This window comes from Dryobates pubescens, chromosome 15 (assembly GCF_014839835.1).
Source record: "Dryobates pubescens isolate bDryPub1 chromosome 15, bDryPub1.pri, whole genome shotgun sequence".
Classification (NCBI taxonomy): Eukaryota; Metazoa; Chordata; class Aves; order Piciformes; family Picidae; genus Dryobates; species Dryobates pubescens.
The window spans coordinates 8,123,993-8,142,983 of record NC_071626.1 but is presented as its reverse complement, the minus strand read 5'-3'; the positions used below and the strand labels follow the sequence as shown (position 1 = coordinate 8,142,983).

Sequence of the window (18,991 nt, the reverse complement as noted above, 5' to 3'; positions counted from 1 at the left end):
ACCTCACCCCCAGTGTCTGTGGCTGAGATCCTGCAGTCTCATAATCTGTACCTGTACCAGGCCACAGCTCTTGCTAGCTTTACACTGCTGGCAAAAGAAGGAATGCACATTGCCATTCCCATCTTCATCTTTTTGCACAGGAAGGCACGAGTGTGACTCCAGCAGATGCTGATAGTGCACAGATAGGAACAGAACACAGCCTGCAGTGGGATCCACCTTAACTACAGCTCCATGAGGACCAACAGTTGCCACAAGATCTGTATCTGTTCCTCTGTTGCTTGGACAGCTGGAAGGCTCTGTGTGCTAAACTGCTCCCACGTGTGCTAATACTCAAGTCTTTTTATCACCATAGAATCAGAGAGTCATTCTGGTTGGAAAAGACCTTTAGGATCATCATGTCCAACCAATCATAAAACAGGGCTGGATGATGAGAAAACAAATAAAAATCCCCTGGTGGCCTGAACAAAAGTCTGCACCACCACCGCCACCTCCCTTCACACATACTTTTTGCTAAACATAATTTTCAGCCAGTTGTAGCTTTGCTCAGAACATTCATGCTTGGGCAGGTTACAAGTTAAACCTCACCTCCCTCTTCCCAGATCTGCACAATGTTTTCAGCTGTGGCAGCTGGCCACAGCCTGCCTGATTCTGAGTAACTAAGCCCCCGGAGAGCCCTACGTTGTGAGCTGTCGGCGTGTGCTTGGCATGCCCGTGTTTGTTCGGTAAGAAAAACGTAGGTGGATGGCCAGGGTTGTTTCCTTATCTGTCTAAAACTGTAAGTTGCAAATGGAAATTTCAGATGTCATCTTTTGTTATTATTAATTTATTTTTTTAATAACTCTCATTTCAAATATCAGAGGTGTTTAGCTAACAGAATGGGAACAGAAAACAGTAAGAGGAGGGGTAAGCAGTGAATGATTTATTAGAGAAGCCATTTGGTGTAGTAGTCCAAAACAAATGAGGCAGAGCATATGGCTAACATTTTCTGTTTGTATGCAATAAAAGAGGGACACCAATACCTCCCAGCCTGATCTTTAATCACATCTATTTGCCTTTCAATCTAGTTTTAAGATTGAATGTCTGTAAAGGAATCCCTGAAGAGCTTATGATGAGAATCAGGCAGAGAAGATCTTTTGGATATCTGTTTGGGCCACGTGAGGAGAGAAGCAACTGAGAACTGTGAATTAGCCTGTGCCATAAAAGCTGTAGGTAATTCTCCCCCTAAATTGCTCACACTGTCTAGCTGCTTTGCCTCCTTCCTTTGTTGTGTTTCCCCTAGCCACTCTTGTCTGCAGGAAGAACACTTGCTGGTCTCTGGAAATGCTTTACTCATTGAAGTGCAGGGTAAGGCTTCCTGTCCTTTCTGATGGAAGGTTCAAAGGACAGAAATTAACACAAAAAAACCCTTGGGGTCTTGTCCTCACTCCTTTTGCAGAGCAGGCAATGCCTCTGCCACCCTAGGCTCCAGGGCTAGCCAAAAGTCCCTCTGCCTCTTCTCTGTGGTACTGAGGCTCAGCTGTGGCCCAAAGCCTGGTGCCCAGTGTCCTCCCAATGCACTGTCTGCCCACCCTTCTGCCTGGCTGCAGCTTTCCCAACACCCCAGGAAAGAATCTCCATCTCTGTTACTCTTCCTAGTCCCTTTCCTGGCCCCAGCAATCCATACTTCCCTACTCCTCCCTCCCCTACTCCTCAGTCCCCTGCTACAGAGGCCCACAGAGGGGTGTGTGCCCCCCTGCCATTGACAGTCGCTGAGAGCATCCTATACAGACAGTCTAGACTGTGGGAGGAGATGTTACTATGGAAACATTTGCATCCTCCCTGTCTTTTGTGTACTTAATAGCACAGCATTCAGTATGTTTATCTCCTTCAACCCGATGGTGGAAGAAGAAAACCTCTTTTCCTTTGCAATGTTAGCTTAAAAAAAACCCCAACCCCCAAAACAACAGCAAAAGAGAAATAAAGCTCATATACTGATCTTCCATCTTAATGACAGAGGAAGGTGAATGAAGCATTAGTTTTCCATCTCCCTGTGCTGCTGTTTGGCTGGAGGTGGCTTTCTGCAGTGCTGTATTTATCAGGGCAGCTCATCCCAGCGAGGTCACTTTGGCCTCTGTCCTGCAGCAAGCTCTGCAGGAGGTGCTCCTTTTGCCTGCAGCTGGTCCTTCACTTATGGATCAGGATGGATCTTGTCACAGGAGCTCTCTTTGCCTTGGTACGGTACCCAGGGCAGGCAAATAACATCCACGGCGCTGAAGCTGTTAATGTGTCAGCAGCAGTTCATTGTCCATGCACACCATTTAATCCTTGGAAGCCACATTTTGTGTGTGTGTGTGTGTGTGTGTGTGTGCTGCTTTCTTCAGAGCTGCCAGGCTTCTCTCAATCTCTGAGCCACAAATATATACAAAGGACTTATTTTTAGACCCTTTTGAGTCAGTAATTAGCTCTCTGCTTAGAAAATTCTAGTAAATTTTTGGTACAAAAAACCCCCAAGGAATTGTTCCTTCCTCAGTCAGGAACTCTAGCCACAAAAGAGAGACTTCTGACATAATCTGGACAAATTTAGACAGATGATTTACAAAGGGATTGAGGATGTAGCTCATGAAATTCTCTACCACCAGTGTTTCTGCAGTCCTTCAGGAAAAGGGAAAATATGCTGCTCACTAAATGGTTGCTTCCTGGTTTCCTGATTTCATTTTGTGGGCTGGGGCTTTTACAAAACATCTGTCTTGTGAGAGCCAAATTTCCACCTAAGATTACACACAAAATGGAAACCAGGCAGCTAGGAAGCAGGCAGATCGGGGTTAAGTTCCTCCTTGCATATTTCAGTTTTGCCTCCCCGATTCCTGCTCACACATACCCCGAGTCCTTTCAAAGAAATCTATAATTATCTCTTCAAGATGAAGGATTGGGTGTGTATAGCATTTCTGTTTATTTAGCTAGGATTAGGGCTGTACAATCACCCTTTTTGCTTAAAAGGAGGGGCAAGCAGGCACAGCAGGGGATGAGAGCGCTCTCCCTTAGCCAGTGAGCACATGGAGATGCTGTCCACCCAGCCAATCACCCACTTGGTGTCTTTAAATGCTGCTGCAACCTTCCAAATTTTGCTTTGAAGGAAGACCTGCCTGCTTTATGGTCTATGTATCAGAACAGCCATCTTAGATCTCCTGGTTGCTACTGCAGTGTTTTCAGGCGTTGGAGGACATTCTTCTCTGCCTCCTCCATTTTCAAATGAGTCACTCCAAAACCTGTGCTTGCTTCTAGAAGGAAAAACAACCAACCAACAAACAAAAAACCCCAAACAAGCCAACAAGCAAACACCCCCAAAAAAGCCCAACCCCCAAAACAAAACAACAACAAACTTAACTTGGCGTAAAAAAATGCCCTTTTCATTCAGCAGCTAATGTTCAGCCAACAGATGTGGAGTGACATACACTGCTTTGTAGTGACGATGGTAACATCAGACTGTTAAAAGCAGAAACTGGGTCATGCCTCTCCTTGCAAATGATCAGTCGTTTAGTGAATTTCAGGCAGTTACACCTGAGCAAACTCAGTGAAGGCTCTGGAGGCTTTACACAAACACTAACTGGAAAATGGTAGAGCCTCTAACAGAAGTAACCAAGAGCAATTTGACCTGCAGGATGCTGATGTTTGAACAAGCAAGGACTGACTGCAGCTCAGAGTTGATGGCATACTGTGACATTAGCTATATGGAAAACTGTTTGAAGCTGGATAACTCTGACACAGTGAGGAAGCACACAGGTACCGATCCTCCCAGCTCACCAGAGCTGGATGACACTTGTCTGACCTGAGCAGAATGATGAAGGGACTGAAAGCAGCAGCAAACTGTTGACCTCCTTGAATTTCCTGCTGGATTAGCTGACTGAGACGGACAGAGAGCTCACAGACCAACTGGTGGAACTGTAGAGCCAGGATCAGGATGGGGGAAGAAGGCTACTTTGTTTCCTAGCAGCAAGTTGATTTAGATCAAGCAAAATCCAACGTGAAACTGTAAATTTCCAAGGTGACACCGTCCTTTACAGCTGTGAGGCTATGTGTAGGTGATCTATTAATACTCACATCAATCTGAGTAATGCCTGCACAGCAAAGCAACTGTATTAGCATGAAACGTCATGGCTGAAGAGCCTGAGCTGGAGAAAAATCAACTTCGTGTTCAACTCCTGCATATGTTGAAGGCAGTAGTTAAGACTCGTGCTCTCGCAGGGTGAAGCTCTGCAAGAACCACTCCATGTCGATACTGCACCATGGCTGCTGCAAGGCAAACAGGCTCCAGCCAGTGACGCAGGCACCCTCGTGCATACGCACACAACCCATGCCCCATAGCAGCCATAATCTGAAGTCTCCACGTGTAGGGCAGTTAGAGGGGGGAAGGTGCCGCTGCCCTGGGCCGACACATTATCTGCGGGAGCAGGTGGCCACTGCAGCCAGCCGCCTCAGCGCTCCAGGGCAGGCGAGCCAGCGCCTCGCTCCCACCAGCAGCTGCGGGCTGTGCTTGACCTCAGCAGGGCTTTGCGCGGAGAACAAAAGGGGACGCTGAAAACCAAAGGGAAAGGCACACATACTGCTTCGAGATGTACAGGTGGGCGGCAGGAGCCGACTCCTGCCGTACCCCAACTCCATTTCCCCTCCCCGCTCTTCTCCTCGCCCCCTCCCCTGCCCTCCCCCGCCTCAGCATCGGTCCCCTCCGGGCCCTGGCCAATGGCAGCTCACAGGGCACGTGAACAGCAAGCCCCAAGCCAATGAGCGCCCCCCTCCCACGTGGCGAGCTGCGTGATGCTTCCTGTGCGCGCGCCTCGTCTTGAACACCCTTCCAACAGCGCGCGCCAGCACTCCCCACGGGAGGGGAGGGGGCAGCGTCCTCAGCTGCTCCGGTCACGTGATGCGGCCTCGCCGGACGGGGAGGCGGCCGCGGATGTAGACTATATAGTCCCCGCGGCTCCCGTCTTCCTGAAGCCGTATTTTTTGTCGACGGTTCCTGTGTTTACTCTGTAGCAGAATGGTAGGAGAGAAGCACAGAAAGAAGGCTACAATCCAGGGGCCACTGATGAGAGACAGGTGACGCTTAGCGGAAGGACACATCACAACCGGATCTTGTTTTGCTTGAGGCGGCTCGCATATAAAGGCGGCGCGGGGGTGGTGCCACCTCATTGTGTGTCCTTTCCCTAGACTCGTGTTAGTGTATGTGTGTGTGTGCGCGCGCAGCACTTTCCCGCGCAGCGCGGACCGGAGCAGCCTCCTCTCCCCTAGCCGCCATGGCTCTTTGAGGGCGGCAGGGCCAGCGGCGGCATCGGCCAGTGCAGCAGGCGCAGCAGCAGCGGCGGCGGCCTCAGCACACCCCCGGCATCTGCAACCATGGCGTGAGTATCGTGTGCGAAGGACGGGCATTGTCTCGCCTGTGTTTTGGTTCTGCCCTTTAAAGTGGGCTTTGGGGGCAAATTTATCATCTGGATGGCAATGGATAGTATTTCCTGGGGAAAAAAAAAGACTAGGTAATAAGATTGGGGGAGGGGGAACGGGGGGGGGGGGGTGGAAACCCGGGCGGGGGGGGCGGGAAAAGGGCATCCTCGCGGGGTTAAGCCTCCCTGGGGCGGCAGGTCCCCGCAGTAGCAGGAAATGCCATTTGTCAAGGAACTATGAGAAGTTTCTGGCTTTCATCGTGTAAACCCCCTGGATTCTCAAAAGTCTTTTAAGATTTGCTGGGATTTTGGTGCCAGTAGGAGCAGTACGCTTCTGGAGAGGGTTGGTTTGCAACGGGCGGGGGAGTGCGGTTGAGGCCGGGCTGCAGTGGGACGTTGAGGACGCCTGGGTTGGGAGAGCGTTCAGCACCATGCGGTGTATCGCCCGGAGCAGAAGCAGGGGGCTCGTTCATGAGCTGCCGCCAGGACCGTAGTCCTTCACTACCCTAGCGTTAAGCTTGCCCTGATACCGGTGGGGGTTTCGTAACTCGGGGAGCTCCAGGGAGAGGTGGTGTGTGTGACTCTAGGTTCAGTTCTTTATCGAACGCCTTGTTTTAAAGGCAGCACGAGGTCGGAGGGGCTTGTTGCCTTTCTCCACCTCGTCTTTTACCGCCGCACCGTGACGGCTTATCGCGGCTCGGCTCCCACGCCTGGGAGGCAGCCCGAGGCGCCCGGTGCTGGAGCCCCGGTGGAAACGTGGCAAGACACAAAATGGCGTCCGCCGGCGGGGTGGGGAGAGGGAGGCGGCAGGATCACGAAATGGCCGCGGCTGCTGGCGTGGGCGTGAGTCACGGCGGCGGGGAGGGGTGGGGCTGGCGGCAGCCGGGCCGCCCATACTTGGGCATGAGGAAGCCCTCGATGGGAGATGAGCACCTGGAGCCCGCACCCGGCTTTAGCAAGGAATGAAAGCAATGGTCGCAGGCGAGCAGCAGTCTGGAAAATGGAGAGGTCCTACGAATTCAAGAGTAACACTGTGCTTGCTGAAACGACGTTGCTTTTAGAAAGCTACTGTGCTGGTCGGACAAGTACTGATGAATTGCGGCTTTATTTGCAGGTTTTTCAAGGCACCGCACAGCAGCATTGCTGTAGTCGACAAAAAGACCCTCTACCTGCCTACATCCTTTGACATCAAAGCATTAAAAACCAACGACGATGAGCCTCTTGAACAACGAGATGCTGTTGGGGGATTCCTTATCCCCCTTCAGCCAGCCGTGTTCGGTGGCTGAGGAGAGTCTGGGACTCCTAGATGACTACCTGGAGGTGGCCGAGCCCCTCGGTTCGCATGGGTTCTCCAGCGACAAGGCTAAGGCAGTCTCCTCCAATTGGCTTGCTGTGGACAGTTTAGGCAACACCATAGATAGCAGCCAGGGTAAGGAATTAATTTAGTTCTATAGAGTACATCAATTATAGTGGCACCATCATATGTGCAGTAACATACCAGTTTGAAAACTAAGTTTGCTATATTTACATAAATATAATGGTAACTTCATACTTCTGCTTGGAACCACTCTGCTTACCCAAACCAGAATTGCTGGCTATGGTGAAGTGACACCTTGGTTGTCCTTTAATAACATGCCAGCAGTTACCATACTACTCCCTGGCAGAGGTCACAAGAAACAAGCATGGCTATATGTTTTAAATGGCCCTGAATTCTTCGGTCTTGGAGTAAGAGGGGTGGAATGTCAGAACAGCTGACTGCTGGGGAGATTTTTTTCTGATGATACTCTTCATTACCACTGTAAGAGGGGAGATGTTAAGAGATGAGTTTACAGATCATTTTCAGAAGCTTGAGTTGCACTGGTTGCTGGTTTACTGAAATAGTAGTTTTTTGTGTTTTGTGCAGAGGATGCCTTCTCTGGCATGGAGTGGATGGTGGAGAAGATGGATCTGAAGGAATTTGATTTTGATGCCCTGTTAGGTAATCTGGAAGCCACCGTCTCACCAGACGAGCTGATGGCCACGTTGGAAGACACGTGTGATCTCCTGTTTAACCCTACCATCCAGGAATTCCACAACAAAGACCCTCCACTAATAACCGACCTAATGACCCATCTCCCCGAATCTCCAATTGCAGCAGATCCAATGGCCCCATTGAATTCCCTCTGGTCTTTCCCCCTCTCCCCAGGGTCTCTGACTTGCACTCCAGACCATTCATTTAGTTTAGAGCTAGGTAGTGAAGTGGATGTTCTGGAAGGAGAAAGGAAACAGGAGGGCCCCACCTTTGTGGTAGTGATTACCAAGTCCGAGAAGGAGGAAGAAAACCATTCTGATGATAGTGGAATATGCATGAGCCCAGACTCCTATCTGGGAACACCCCAACACAGTCCTACCAATTCAGTTGGCTCCCACAATGACAACCAGTTCCCTACAGATGCCGGCTGTGGCTCTGTGCGGTCCAAACCTTATGATCATCCTGCAGAGAAGGTGGTGTCAGCAAAGTTGAAAGGAGAAAAGAAAATAGATAAGAAGCTGAAAAAGATGGAGCAGAACAAGACAGCTGCCACGCGTTACCGGCAGAAGAAGAGGGCAGAACAGGAGGCACTGTCTGGGGAGTGCAGAGAGTTGGAGCAGAAGAATCAGGCCCTGAAGGAGAAAGCAGACTCCCTTAGTAAGGAAATTCAGTACTTAAAAGATCTGATTGAAGAGGTCCGCAAGGCCAAGGGCAAAAGAGATAGAGTCCCCGAGTAGGGTAGTCAGCAGTGTTTAGTTATGTGCATGTATATAAGCTTGCTGCTAAAGCTGTGTATTGCTGTCTAATAAATTATTTTATAGTAACCCTGCAGTTTGCTGTGAGATCACTGGGCCCCTGTAAAACAGGTGTAGCTTGCACTCCACCTAGGTGTACACACAAACACGGTCATCTCTGGGAGGAAGGGGGTAATAAACACTAGGAGTGCCTCAGCCTGGTCTCACTGAGGTATTCAGTGAAAGCATAGTTCCCCATATGAAGAAAGCAAGTCTGAAGAGCGGTGGAGGACTGGTGGGAGGGTCTGGTTTGTTGGACTCATCCCTGAAGAAAGTGAACGGCTATGGGTACACAACATGGAAAAAATGGGTTGTGGGCATGGATTTAGTAAATTGGCACCTGGCTAGGAGACCAGGGCAAGTAATAGCATTGAAGTGCCAGAGTTTATTCTGACCCAAAGATGTCCAAAATGTGTGCTGGAGGTGTCTGTCCTGGCCTAAGCTGGTGGGGTTGTGCACCTGCCTTCATGCTTTGAGGACGTGAGCTGGGCCACATGGGTGGGCTTAGTCTTTACGGTCTTAAAGGTCACAGACATTGGTAGAAAGTGAAAGACCTGGAGGCTTCAGGAGGCGACTGGAGAATCAAGGTTTAAACGCAAACTTTGACTTTCTTCTAGCAAGGGAGTGGGAGTGGATGGGTTGGTTGGTCGACAAAGCTAGCTGGGCTTGACTCCCGAGTCAGCCGCGCAGCTGGTGCAGAGAAGGTGCTGTTGTGCTAGGGATATGGGTGGGGACTGTTGACAGCTGCGGCCTGGCCCCTGAGGTTTGTATTGCTCAGTGGTGCCGCGGTAGAGTCAACGCTCTGGTGCTGGAGCATGGCAACAAAGAAGATGCAACCGGGGGCGGGGGTGGAGGGGGGAAAACAGCCCTGCAGTGGTGGTGTCAATTACATGCTGCACAGAACTTGACAGACATGAGCCTGTGTAGCAGGGTGGGTTTTGCCTGTAGGTGATAATTAGTGCCCCTCTCTTAATGTGTGAGTTTAGACACTCAATGCAAGGAATTTTTTTTTGTGTGGTTGGTTCCTAGCTCCTAGGATCCTAGGTTCCTAGGTTCTGAATGCCAGCATGGCTGTACTCTGCTAATGGAAGCCTCAGGATTTGGGGCGTGCCAGTTTTCATGGGGTGGTGTGTTGGGTTGGTGTTTGTGGGTTTTTTTCCCCTTCTTTGTTTTGTTTGTTTGGTTTTTTCCTCACTGATAAACAAATTTAGCAACACCTAATCCCTGCTCAGCCTTCTGGAGCCAGCTTTGGTGTGTGGACATGCACATCCTTCCCTGAAGAGTTAAGATTCCTTCTTACTTGCACTGACATGACCCAGTAAGCTGCCCAGCTCATACCACATCCCAGCCTGGGTCTCAGTGCAATGGCTTCAGGACTGGCCTTAGCCAGTGCTGGGCTTCAGCCAGTGCTGGAGCAGGGAGGGAAAAGCTCCATTAGGGAATAGTATTAGAAAAATTGTCCAGTTGTAGCCTCGTGGTGTTACTGGCTTCTGCCACCCACCCTTTGCTGCTTGTGGAGTAGCTCTGGGACCTGCTTTTTGAAGGCTTCTCCAGCAGGCAGATCAAATAGGTAACTGCTGGCAACAGGCAGCTGCATGTAGGCAGGGAGGACTGAGCAGGCCAGGCCCTCAGTGGTGAATTGACCGGTCTAGGCTTACAAGCTGGTGCCTGAGTGACATGGATGCTACTTAAATTACAGCAAAAAGTCTCCCTGCCAGGAGTTAGGGCTATGCTGCTCTGCAAGTGGTGTGGGTAACTAAGATTCTCGCCTTTGGGTTCGTGAGACAGCAGGTTCCCTTTTGTTTGAGTAGTTTCAGACTGTCCTCCCCACCTTTGTGGGAGTATCTGCCCCATCTCTGTCATCCTGGGCAAACACTCTGACTTCTGTGCACTCTCCTAATAGGACACACTGCAAACCGGCAGGCACATCGAGGTCCTGCTTTAGGTGCTGCTTTGTTCTTCAGAACTTGCTGGTGACTGTATGCAGAGACAAGGAACTATTCTGTTCTGAGAGGCAGAGCAACCTAATAGGTTTCCTCTAGATCAGCTGGACCTACCAGGCTGGGGATGGGGATAATTAGAGGCAGCAAAGTCCAGTAAGCACGACTGGCTCTTGATGTGTCAAATCTGCACCTGTGGTGACAATATGCTTGGTCTCAGCTGAGCCACAGAAAACATGGTAACTGGTACGTGTGTATCAGCAAGTGACTTCTCTGTGCAGAGCAAAACACTCCTTTCCAAAACTATCCTCCTTTCCATCTATACTCCCATTAGAGTCACTGCAACTGAAGCTTAAATCTGTCAGAGGCTGGGCCGTGGGGTGTCCTTGTTGTTGTTGTTTTTGTTTACCAACCCCTCCCCACAGTGAGTGGTGTTTTGCAGCCCTTACTCAGATATCCCAAAGTCTGGAAAACTGTCAGCACGTTTGTCTCCCACTTCATGGCACAGCTGTCGGTGAGCTACCCCTGACTGCACTGCAGGCAGACGAAGCAGTGCCTGTGCTGGATTCTGGTTTCTACAGCCCTCCCGAGAGCGTGCAGCTCCACTTACTGAATCACACTCACTCCAGGGAAAGGAGATCAGAGCTGGAGTAGGAGAGGAGTAATGTGTGGTACACCCATGCTGCTTTGCTCTCTGCCCTGTATCCATGTGTGCATTTTATAGGACTCTGCAGGAGAACCAGAAACCTGCCCCTGCAGAGTGCTTGGTGTCGTCACTGTTGCTGAGGCTCTGAGCCTGCAGCTTTGCAGAGGCAGCCAATATGGCAAACCTTATGCAACGCTTGCTGAAATGACGCCGTGTTTCCATTCTTAGCAACTTAGTTAAGATTTTAGACAGGCTAGAGATTAGGGCCGACTCTTCCTGTGTGCTTTTCATTTAGAGTTTTTTTTTCCCCCCAGGCTTGTGTAAAGCACAACCAGCATGACATCAATTGGTTCTGCAGCCCAGCAGCTTGTCCAGCCCGCCAAAGGAACACAGAGGACACCATCATGTTACAATCCCTAGCCCATGGGAGAAAGAATCTGATAGCCTCCTGCCTGGTGACTGATTTTACATCTTGCAGACTGCAGGAGCTGCTTTTTGTCACAGCCTCTCAGGACCAATGTGTTTCAATTAAATCCTTGTGACTTGCATACAAGGCTGATATCGTATCCAGGTTTTGGTGCATGAAATGCAGGCTTTACCTACCCCTGCAGGAGCCCACTTCATCTACACACTTGGAAACAGCAGAATTCCTCCAATCCCTGCGACATAAAAGCTATTTGCAGTTGGCATGGCTGGTGGGATTTCTGCCTTGGTTATTTTTCCTCTGAATTAAGGGCAGTAAGATGGACTTCACAGGCACAGTGTGCATGACCCTCAGGCTGCTGATCCCTCAGCTGATCCTGTGCTCCATGGTAAACAGGAGTCCAATATTTGCATACATAACCCCTGGTGATTCACCGCTCACAGACCTGCTCTGACAGCATATGGCCCTTTCTCACAAGCTTGTTTCTGCTGTTATCACAGTATTTTTAACTACCTTCCTCTTCCCCCTGCTTTTAGAGAGGCTCTTTGCAAATGGCAAGAGGAAACCACCACTGCTGACAACTTCTTCGCACGCCTGTGTGAAGAGCCAGATGCACCTTTGCGGCACGCTCAATAAAAATAACTCCCCAGCTGCAGCTTTGGAGAGAGAAGAAAGGATGACGGTAAAAATTCTTCCAAATAGCTTTTGCCCTGGCAGAAAGCCCAGAAATAGCTGCAAGGACAGACTGTCCTTTGGGTGACGAATGCTCCCCCAGTGCTGCTGAGCTGGACTGGTAGAAAGAAAATGTGGGTTGTTCTGATCGAAAGCATTTCACACAGTGGTGGTCCAGTCACAGCTCCCTCTTTCCCAGCCCCAAAGCCATCTTTTCCCCAGAAAAAAGTCACTTGCCACTTGAAAATAAATTACATTCCTTGCCTTACTTGCCTTTCTCATTAGGTATCATCTCTCCTGTTATTTTAGGTATATTTCAGCTTCTTCTCTTGGAATATCCATGTCCTTTCTCTGTTGTGACATGTCCTTTGCTTTCTCAACCCTCACTGTTGTGTAGCCACCCCTTCTTGTCCACTTAGTAAATGTGTTTCCAATTCAGAAAGCCCTTATTTTGGGGTGGGAGAGATACACATTTTTTAGGGCAGAATAACAGCAGTTTCCTTTCTTTTTTTCTATAGGCCTGGGCCTTCAGAAACATCAGGATCTATAATTTCCTTTCAATGTACATAATTTCCATCTTATGCACACTCACTTTCAATTGATATGGCTCAAGTAGCTTCTGGAGGCAGCCTACCTTCTTCAGCCCTGCTGTGCAGTCCAGCACATATACTCCTGTTACACTTAATTTCCAATGCAAAGGCGGTCTTGGGGCTTTACCAGAAGTGTCCCTTGCTGGGACAAAAAACCCCAACTTGTCTTTGCTGGCTTTCCCATTGAAATGCTTCAGGCCCACAAGTTGGGACTTGTGAATTAACAGGCAAATTTGGTTCCCTGACCTAGGCAATACTCTTTTTTTTGGCTGCAGAGGTATCCTAGGAATGCTGTCTTTGCATTATTTCCAGTGCACTCATGCAGTGTCACAAGCCACTGAACAAAGCTAGCTCTACCCACAAGCTCCCATTTCCTTATTACCTAGGTGCCTGTTCTCCAAGCAATGGCTCACTGAGTCTCATTTCTCCTTCAGCTGCTCTTTTCCTCTTTTACACATGCACAACCTTCAAAGAAATTGGCAGGGAGCGAGTTCCAAGTGCAGCAAATGTGTCAGCTTGATTTACACAGGGCAAAGATTTTCCTAGTTCTTAGAGTCCTCTGCATCTCTGTTGCAGCACATGGACAGTTGGTGAGAGAGACTTAGTCTTTGCCTCCCATTAAAGGAGATAAATGATCTTGCTGGCACTCAAACAGTGCAGCTCAGGACAGACCATCTTGGCTACAATACTGATTGGCCCTGCCAACAGCTAATTCGTTCAGAAAAAGGTGCATGGAACTCTGTAGGCAGCTGCAGAGCAACCTTGAAGCTTTTTCTCTCCCTTGCAACCCCCACTTAGTGATTGGCACTGTTAATCCCATTTTATGTAACTATGGATAGCCATGAAAAACCTTTAATCCATCTCAAACCTACTAACCCTTCAGCCTGCCTTGGCTGGAGTTCCACATTTTGAGCTGGAAGCAGGCATGAGGCAGCCTGCCTTATTTTAGACTCCTCATTTTTAGTTGCATTGAAGGGTCTTTTTGTCTGAAAAGGAGAAACTTCCTTTTGCCCTAACAGAGTTCTCTGATTTATTCAGGGTCCCTCACGCAAGGTGCTCAGGAGCCCATCAGTGTGTTGTCAACAAGGCTGAAATGGAAGTCAGTCATGACAAAGAAACAAGAGGCCGAGATTCCCAAAGTATTTTGGGAGCCTTCTCTGCTGGCTTCCTCTCACAGCTTTTTCAGCATTTCAAGTCTTGCTTGGCTGAGCAACATTTGCAAAGTTGTACAGTCTGTCTTTGCTCCTTGTCAGCCAGACTTGATACTGCTTTGTTATTTCAGAGACAAGAAGTTGGTTAGTGTCCTGAGCAATCACAATTTCTTGGTTTACATTTGCAAGTGTCTCCCCCCTGCCCCCCCAAATGGACATATCAGGCTGTTGTTGCTTTCTATACCAAGGAAGTAAAAACTTGCTGAGACAGCAGAGGCTGCATCAGTTTTCATTAGGTTGTACCCATCCCAATAAATTTTCCTATGTGCTTTCCATTCACATAACAGAGGGAGCAATAGGTCATTAACAGGCTTGATGAATCTTGCTCACAACAAGCTAGCTCAACACTCAGCATCTGGGAAGTATTTTGCCTCCTCTGAACTGCTTCTCTGGAAAGGTTCTACCACATTACTAACACCCCAGAGCTTTTATTTGCATTTATATTAAAGCTGCTGCTGCCACTGCCTCCCATTCCAACTCCCAAGCTGCATGTGGGTGGGAATGCACTGTAAGATGGCACCCTCCTCCTTCTTCTCTACTAGCTCAGCTACCTCTGTCTTCTGCTGCAGGATGCTCAGCTGGTGTCGCAGAGCTGGGAAGAGAGCCAGCAGCCCGATGAGCTCAGCCAGCATGCAGCCCTTGCACCGCAGCAGCAGGATGCCTCCCTGTGCTGTTGCTCGTAGCTGTGCAGGAGAGAAATGCTGTCCAGCAGGTCTCAGGGTTGCAGGCTGCAATGTGTTAGCTTCCAGCATGGGAAGCAGAGGCTGGAGGCCAAGGAGGAATAGCAGATATGGCAGCTGCTCCTTCACTGACCCCCTGTTCTCTCTTACGTGGGGTAGAAAAGCTTAGCTGCAAGGAACAGAGATAGCAGAGGTTGCTCTGAGGTAGCCACCAGCTGGAGTCCCAGCATGGCTGAGGAGCTGACATGCTCTAGGAATGACTAGACCATAACATAGACAGTTGGGATTATGAGAAGGTGCTTAGCTTTAGCTTACCATCAGGCACATGCAACAGGCTGGTACCTATTCTCACCACTGTCTTGAAGACATTCCCCTCACAGGCTACCTCCTGGTCTTATCTACCCAGCATGCAGGTGGCACTGCAGTTCTCCTTACATAAGAGCTGCTGCTCTGCTATAGAGGGGGAAAATCAAGGCTAGAACAAGTCAGATCTTTGTCTTTGCAGAAGATGGTACATCTAGAGGCACATGTTTACTTCTGTTTGCTTTGTCTTCCTTCCACAACATCAAGTTTAATTCAAGGATACTGTTGGCTGTACAACCGAGTTTGACTTCAGATGGCAAAATCCAGCCTGTCAGGTAGCCACAAGAAGTATGCTGATTACCTGTGTTTGTCTTAATAATCTTTCCAGCCAGTAAAGAGAGATGAAAACTCCACAGATCTGTGTGCCATTGTGCTATTATCCTTGGGGAAAACTGCTCTGGGCCTCCCATTAAAGTTCCTCATTAACTCTGAAAGAGCAGCTTTCCTGTTTGCTTACGTTTGCAAGCAAACAAGCTGGGGTTTGTACAAAGAGAGTGAACCACATTACCCTAGTGCTCCAGATGCAGGCTGCAGATAGTTGAACTTGAGCCTATTACCAGCAATCTCCCCCCACCATGCTATTACACCATTTCCAGTACACACACTCCAGTAATGTTCACTACTTCCCCTGCCTTGTACATTTGGGTGACCTTCCCTCCTGTGCAGACAAGGGGGAAAGAACACAACAGACAAGGCAAACTTATGAGGCTGGCACCAGGAATTACAGAGTGCAGGGAAATTCCCACCAGTGCTGTCATCTAAGCAGCTGCTGCTCAGGTCAGCCAAGCCCCTTGTAACCAACTCCTGAGTCTAACAAAAGCTTGGCATTTGTGCTTCTCCTTACTGCTTTTTTCCAAAGGGAATATACACTCCGCACCTTCTTAGGTGCTGGGCAGGAAACGGCAATGTCAGGAGCTCCCCAGGACAGTTAGAGTGGTTTAGTGAGGAAGTGTCTGCAACTACATTCCCAGTCAGGAGCTCCCCAGGACATCTAGAATGGTTTAGCCAGGAAGTGTCTGGAACTACACTCCCACCTGCTGGGCCTTCCATTCGTTGCAGCCGGCAATTCAGCTGCCGCTATATTGTCCAATAGGAAAAAAAATCTTCCCTTCAACCCAGCCTCACAGCCTCTGGCTCAGAAGCTTTTAACTTCACGATGAGGCTAACATCTGGGTTACAAGCCCTCCTGGCTACAGGAGCAGAACCTCATCCTGGGAGGCTCAGGTGTATCCACCCAAAAGACTTTCTCCACCTAAGAGCTCTTCCTTGGAGAGGGGAGACTGTGATTAAGCAAAACAGAGGAGTCATCTCCAGTCCAGCCTGCACTTTTCACAGGCTTGAGAATGTCAGAGAGAAGATTAAGTACAACATGAATCAGAGAGGCCATTCACACAGCTGAGTCATTCTAAAGAGAAGGGTGCTTGGATTAGAACAGTGGCAGAGTTTGTTTTCATCAGTGGTAGCCTGGCATAATAATCACAATTACAAAGGCAAAGAGAGGCAGAGTCTGCAACAATTATTTAATCAAACAATATATAAAAACATTTTTGCAATTACTGACAAACCTGACAGAGGCTGTAATAAGAACCTGTAGGGCTACTCAGGTTTAACAATCTTTGAGGCATGCTTCCCTTCCAGTAATTCATTACTGCTAGTCCAAAACATTCCTCCATTCAGACGCAGTACTTTAAATGCTCCCAGCCAAGTAACACCAGCAGCAGAAGCCTTACAACCCGAGAATGGAGAACAAGGTCTATATGTGGTTTGGTTCACCCTTACACAGTAAGGATGCAAGATGTTGGCTGGAGGGAGGTACTCATAACACATCTCAGAGCCAAGAGAACCTCCATGGCTCTAGCCGGCCAGTAGCAAGTTCTGCACAGACATCGAGCTGCTCGCAAGTGGGATGTCAAAGCACCTGCTGACAGAGGCACATCTCCAAGGACACTAGGGAAATGGCCAGTCCAGCTGCACAAAGACTGGAGCTACAAGAATCCCTGTCACCTTGTTTATGGCCTCCCAAAGTATTCTCTCTCAAATTTACGGAAATCTTCCTCAGTAAAGACGGTGCCCTCAGGCTTCTTCTTTGCTGCCTTCTTTGGAGGCTGATCTTTGGACTTCCTGCCTCTGTTCTGGGCAAGAACCTTCAGATAATAAAAAGAGGAAAATAGAAAAAGTCATTGTTACTCAGGTCAAACCACAAAATGGTGATTTGCAGGCCCATCTGCAGCATCCCTGGTACTCTACTAGTACCCTGGTATATCCTGGAATGCCTCCAAAGAAATGTGAGTGACAATCACCCATGTTAACCACAGCAGGTCACTGGGACAACAGCAATAACCAACTTAGCATCTGGAGTCAAATATGAAAACTGCTCTGGTAACTGTCAGAGAGACAGAAACACTGGTTTCAAATCAGAGCTTTCTGAAATTATGACCTTCTTTTATTTAGTCTTTCCATGAGACAACCTGAAAACCCATCATAGTGGTGGAATTCCATTCTCTAATACACTGCCACCCCCCTTCACCATCTCCACCCTGAGAAACCCTGGTCTAAACCACTTGATTTGTTTGACTTAGCAGTCTAGATCTCATAAAAATAGCCCAAGATTCTAGCAGTGGCAGCCATTCTTCTCTTCAAATCTTGGCATGGGACTACCTTTTGGGGAAGACCAGTGGTTAAATTCCCAAGTTATGAGAAACAGCATTTAAGATGCTATGAAATTTCTACTACATAAGCACACCTGGTTCCTTACTCAACAGCCCCCAGGTACAGAGAAGGCCACCTTGCTCAACACTAAAGAGAAGGTCTGAATCAGGGTTCCATAGCTAAAACTATGAAATACCTTTGGTAATTAAGAAAAGCCATAAGGTGTCAGTATATTTTAACAAGCATCAGAGAACATCATAAGGGATGACAACAGGAGTTAGGCCTTAGTTATTTTGCCAGTCCACACAGAAATTTCTCAAGGGCACTTGCACAAAGAATTTTAACATGACTGTTTGACACAGGCTCTTTACTTCAGGATCTGGGGATGATTCCCATTCATCTGTGTTCTTCAGCAGAAGCTGACCCTCAGAGAAAAAAAATGACAGTCTTACTTGTTCTGTGATGGCTCTCTTTGCAACAATTCGTCCTTTTAACATGTACTTCAGGTTTTCTCTCATGTGATCCACAGCCTTCTTCTTATGATACTCCTCTAAGCCAAAGCAGAGGGAGACACATGTCAGCTGCTCATCAAGTCAGCACACAAAGAGACTCAGGAAGATCAGCAAGGCTGAGGGCCTGGGGTGCATACACATATCGGGCTGTATTTAAGCAAGACACACCAGAAGGGAATCCAGGAGAATGGGAAAGAATGGATACATACGACCGGGAGGGTGGTTGCGGATCACCACACGGGGACTGAATGAGAGGGCTATGGACAGCAGCAAAGTTACTTCTCTCCCTCTGGAGAAGGGCCAAGACTTACCTATCGCCGACTTCACGACTCTGCCCTTGATCGTGGCCTTGTTCCTCATGAGTTCCCGTCCCCTCTTCTTGCGCCTCGCAGTGCCCACCGCCCCGGGACCGTCCCGGTCCCGCTGGACTCCCGGCGCGGCCTCTCTCCGTCCTGAAGCGGGAAGATAGGCGGAGTTACTCAACACGTACACCGTATATAAACCTTTCCCCGCGCCCCCTGCCCCGGCTCCCTGCCATCTCACCTGGCGCCTCTAGCAGCTCCAGCCCCCGCCGCAACAGGGAGGCCGACATGGCCCCGACGCCCAACCACCGCTGCCGGCAGCCAACTTCCGGCTCCTCGCCACACTTCCTCCCGTGAGTGACGCGACTTCCGGCTCCGCGCGCGAGCGCGGCGGGGGGAGGCGGCGGACGCTGTGAGAGGGAAGCTGTGCAGCCATCATGTGCCGCCATCTTGTGCGGGCGTTACCTCGGACCCGTGTAGAGCTTGCGTGCCCCGCAGCGGGTGCCCTGGCTTGTGACCCTTCCTAATCGTGCCTCTGTTGCGCAGTCCGGCATCCGGCCCGCGTTTCGCTCTTGTGACCCGCTCTTGAGAGCCGAGGCTCTTTTGAGAGGCCCCCAGTATGACAATCATAAAAGGTCAGGGAGAAAGGAGCCTGCAGCAGGGTTGTCATGGCGAACCCCCAAATCCGGCTTTAATTCTGCCGGGCTCCTCAGGCACAAAGTTTTACTTGCCACGAATTTCATCTATTATTTAGCGTTACTTTATTTAAAACTGTCGCCCCCC

The 18,991-nt window shown here is 49.2% G+C and overlaps 2 protein-coding genes across 2 annotated transcripts; one reads left to right on the top strand and one right to left on the bottom strand.

Moving 5' to 3' along the window:
- The first annotated feature begins 5,171 nt into the window (after positions 1-5,171).
- On the top strand, positions 5,172-8,243 carry ATF4 (activating transcription factor 4). The gene is made up of 3 exons (XM_054168096.1): positions 5,172-5,375; positions 6,529-6,843; positions 7,318-8,243. The coding sequence occupies exons 2-3, from the start codon at positions 6,627-6,629 to the stop codon at positions 8,160-8,162; spliced, it is 1,062 nt and encodes a 353-aa protein (XP_054024071.1). The 5' UTR covers positions 5,172-5,375; positions 6,529-6,626; the 3' UTR covers positions 8,163-8,243.
- Positions 8,244-16,258: 8,015 nt separating this feature from the next.
- RPS19BP1 (ribosomal protein S19 binding protein 1) lies at positions 16,259-18,762 on the bottom strand. Its single transcript, XM_054168052.1, has 5 exons — positions 18,674-18,762; positions 18,515-18,618; positions 18,218-18,424; positions 17,847-17,944; positions 16,259-16,889 (listed from the first exon to the last, which is right to left on the bottom strand). Exons 1-5 carry the CDS (start codon positions 18,760-18,762, stop codon positions 16,755-16,757), a joined length of 633 nt encoding a protein of 210 aa, XP_054024027.1. The 3' UTR covers positions 16,259-16,754.
- Between the last annotated feature and the right edge of the window lie 229 nt (positions 18,763-18,991).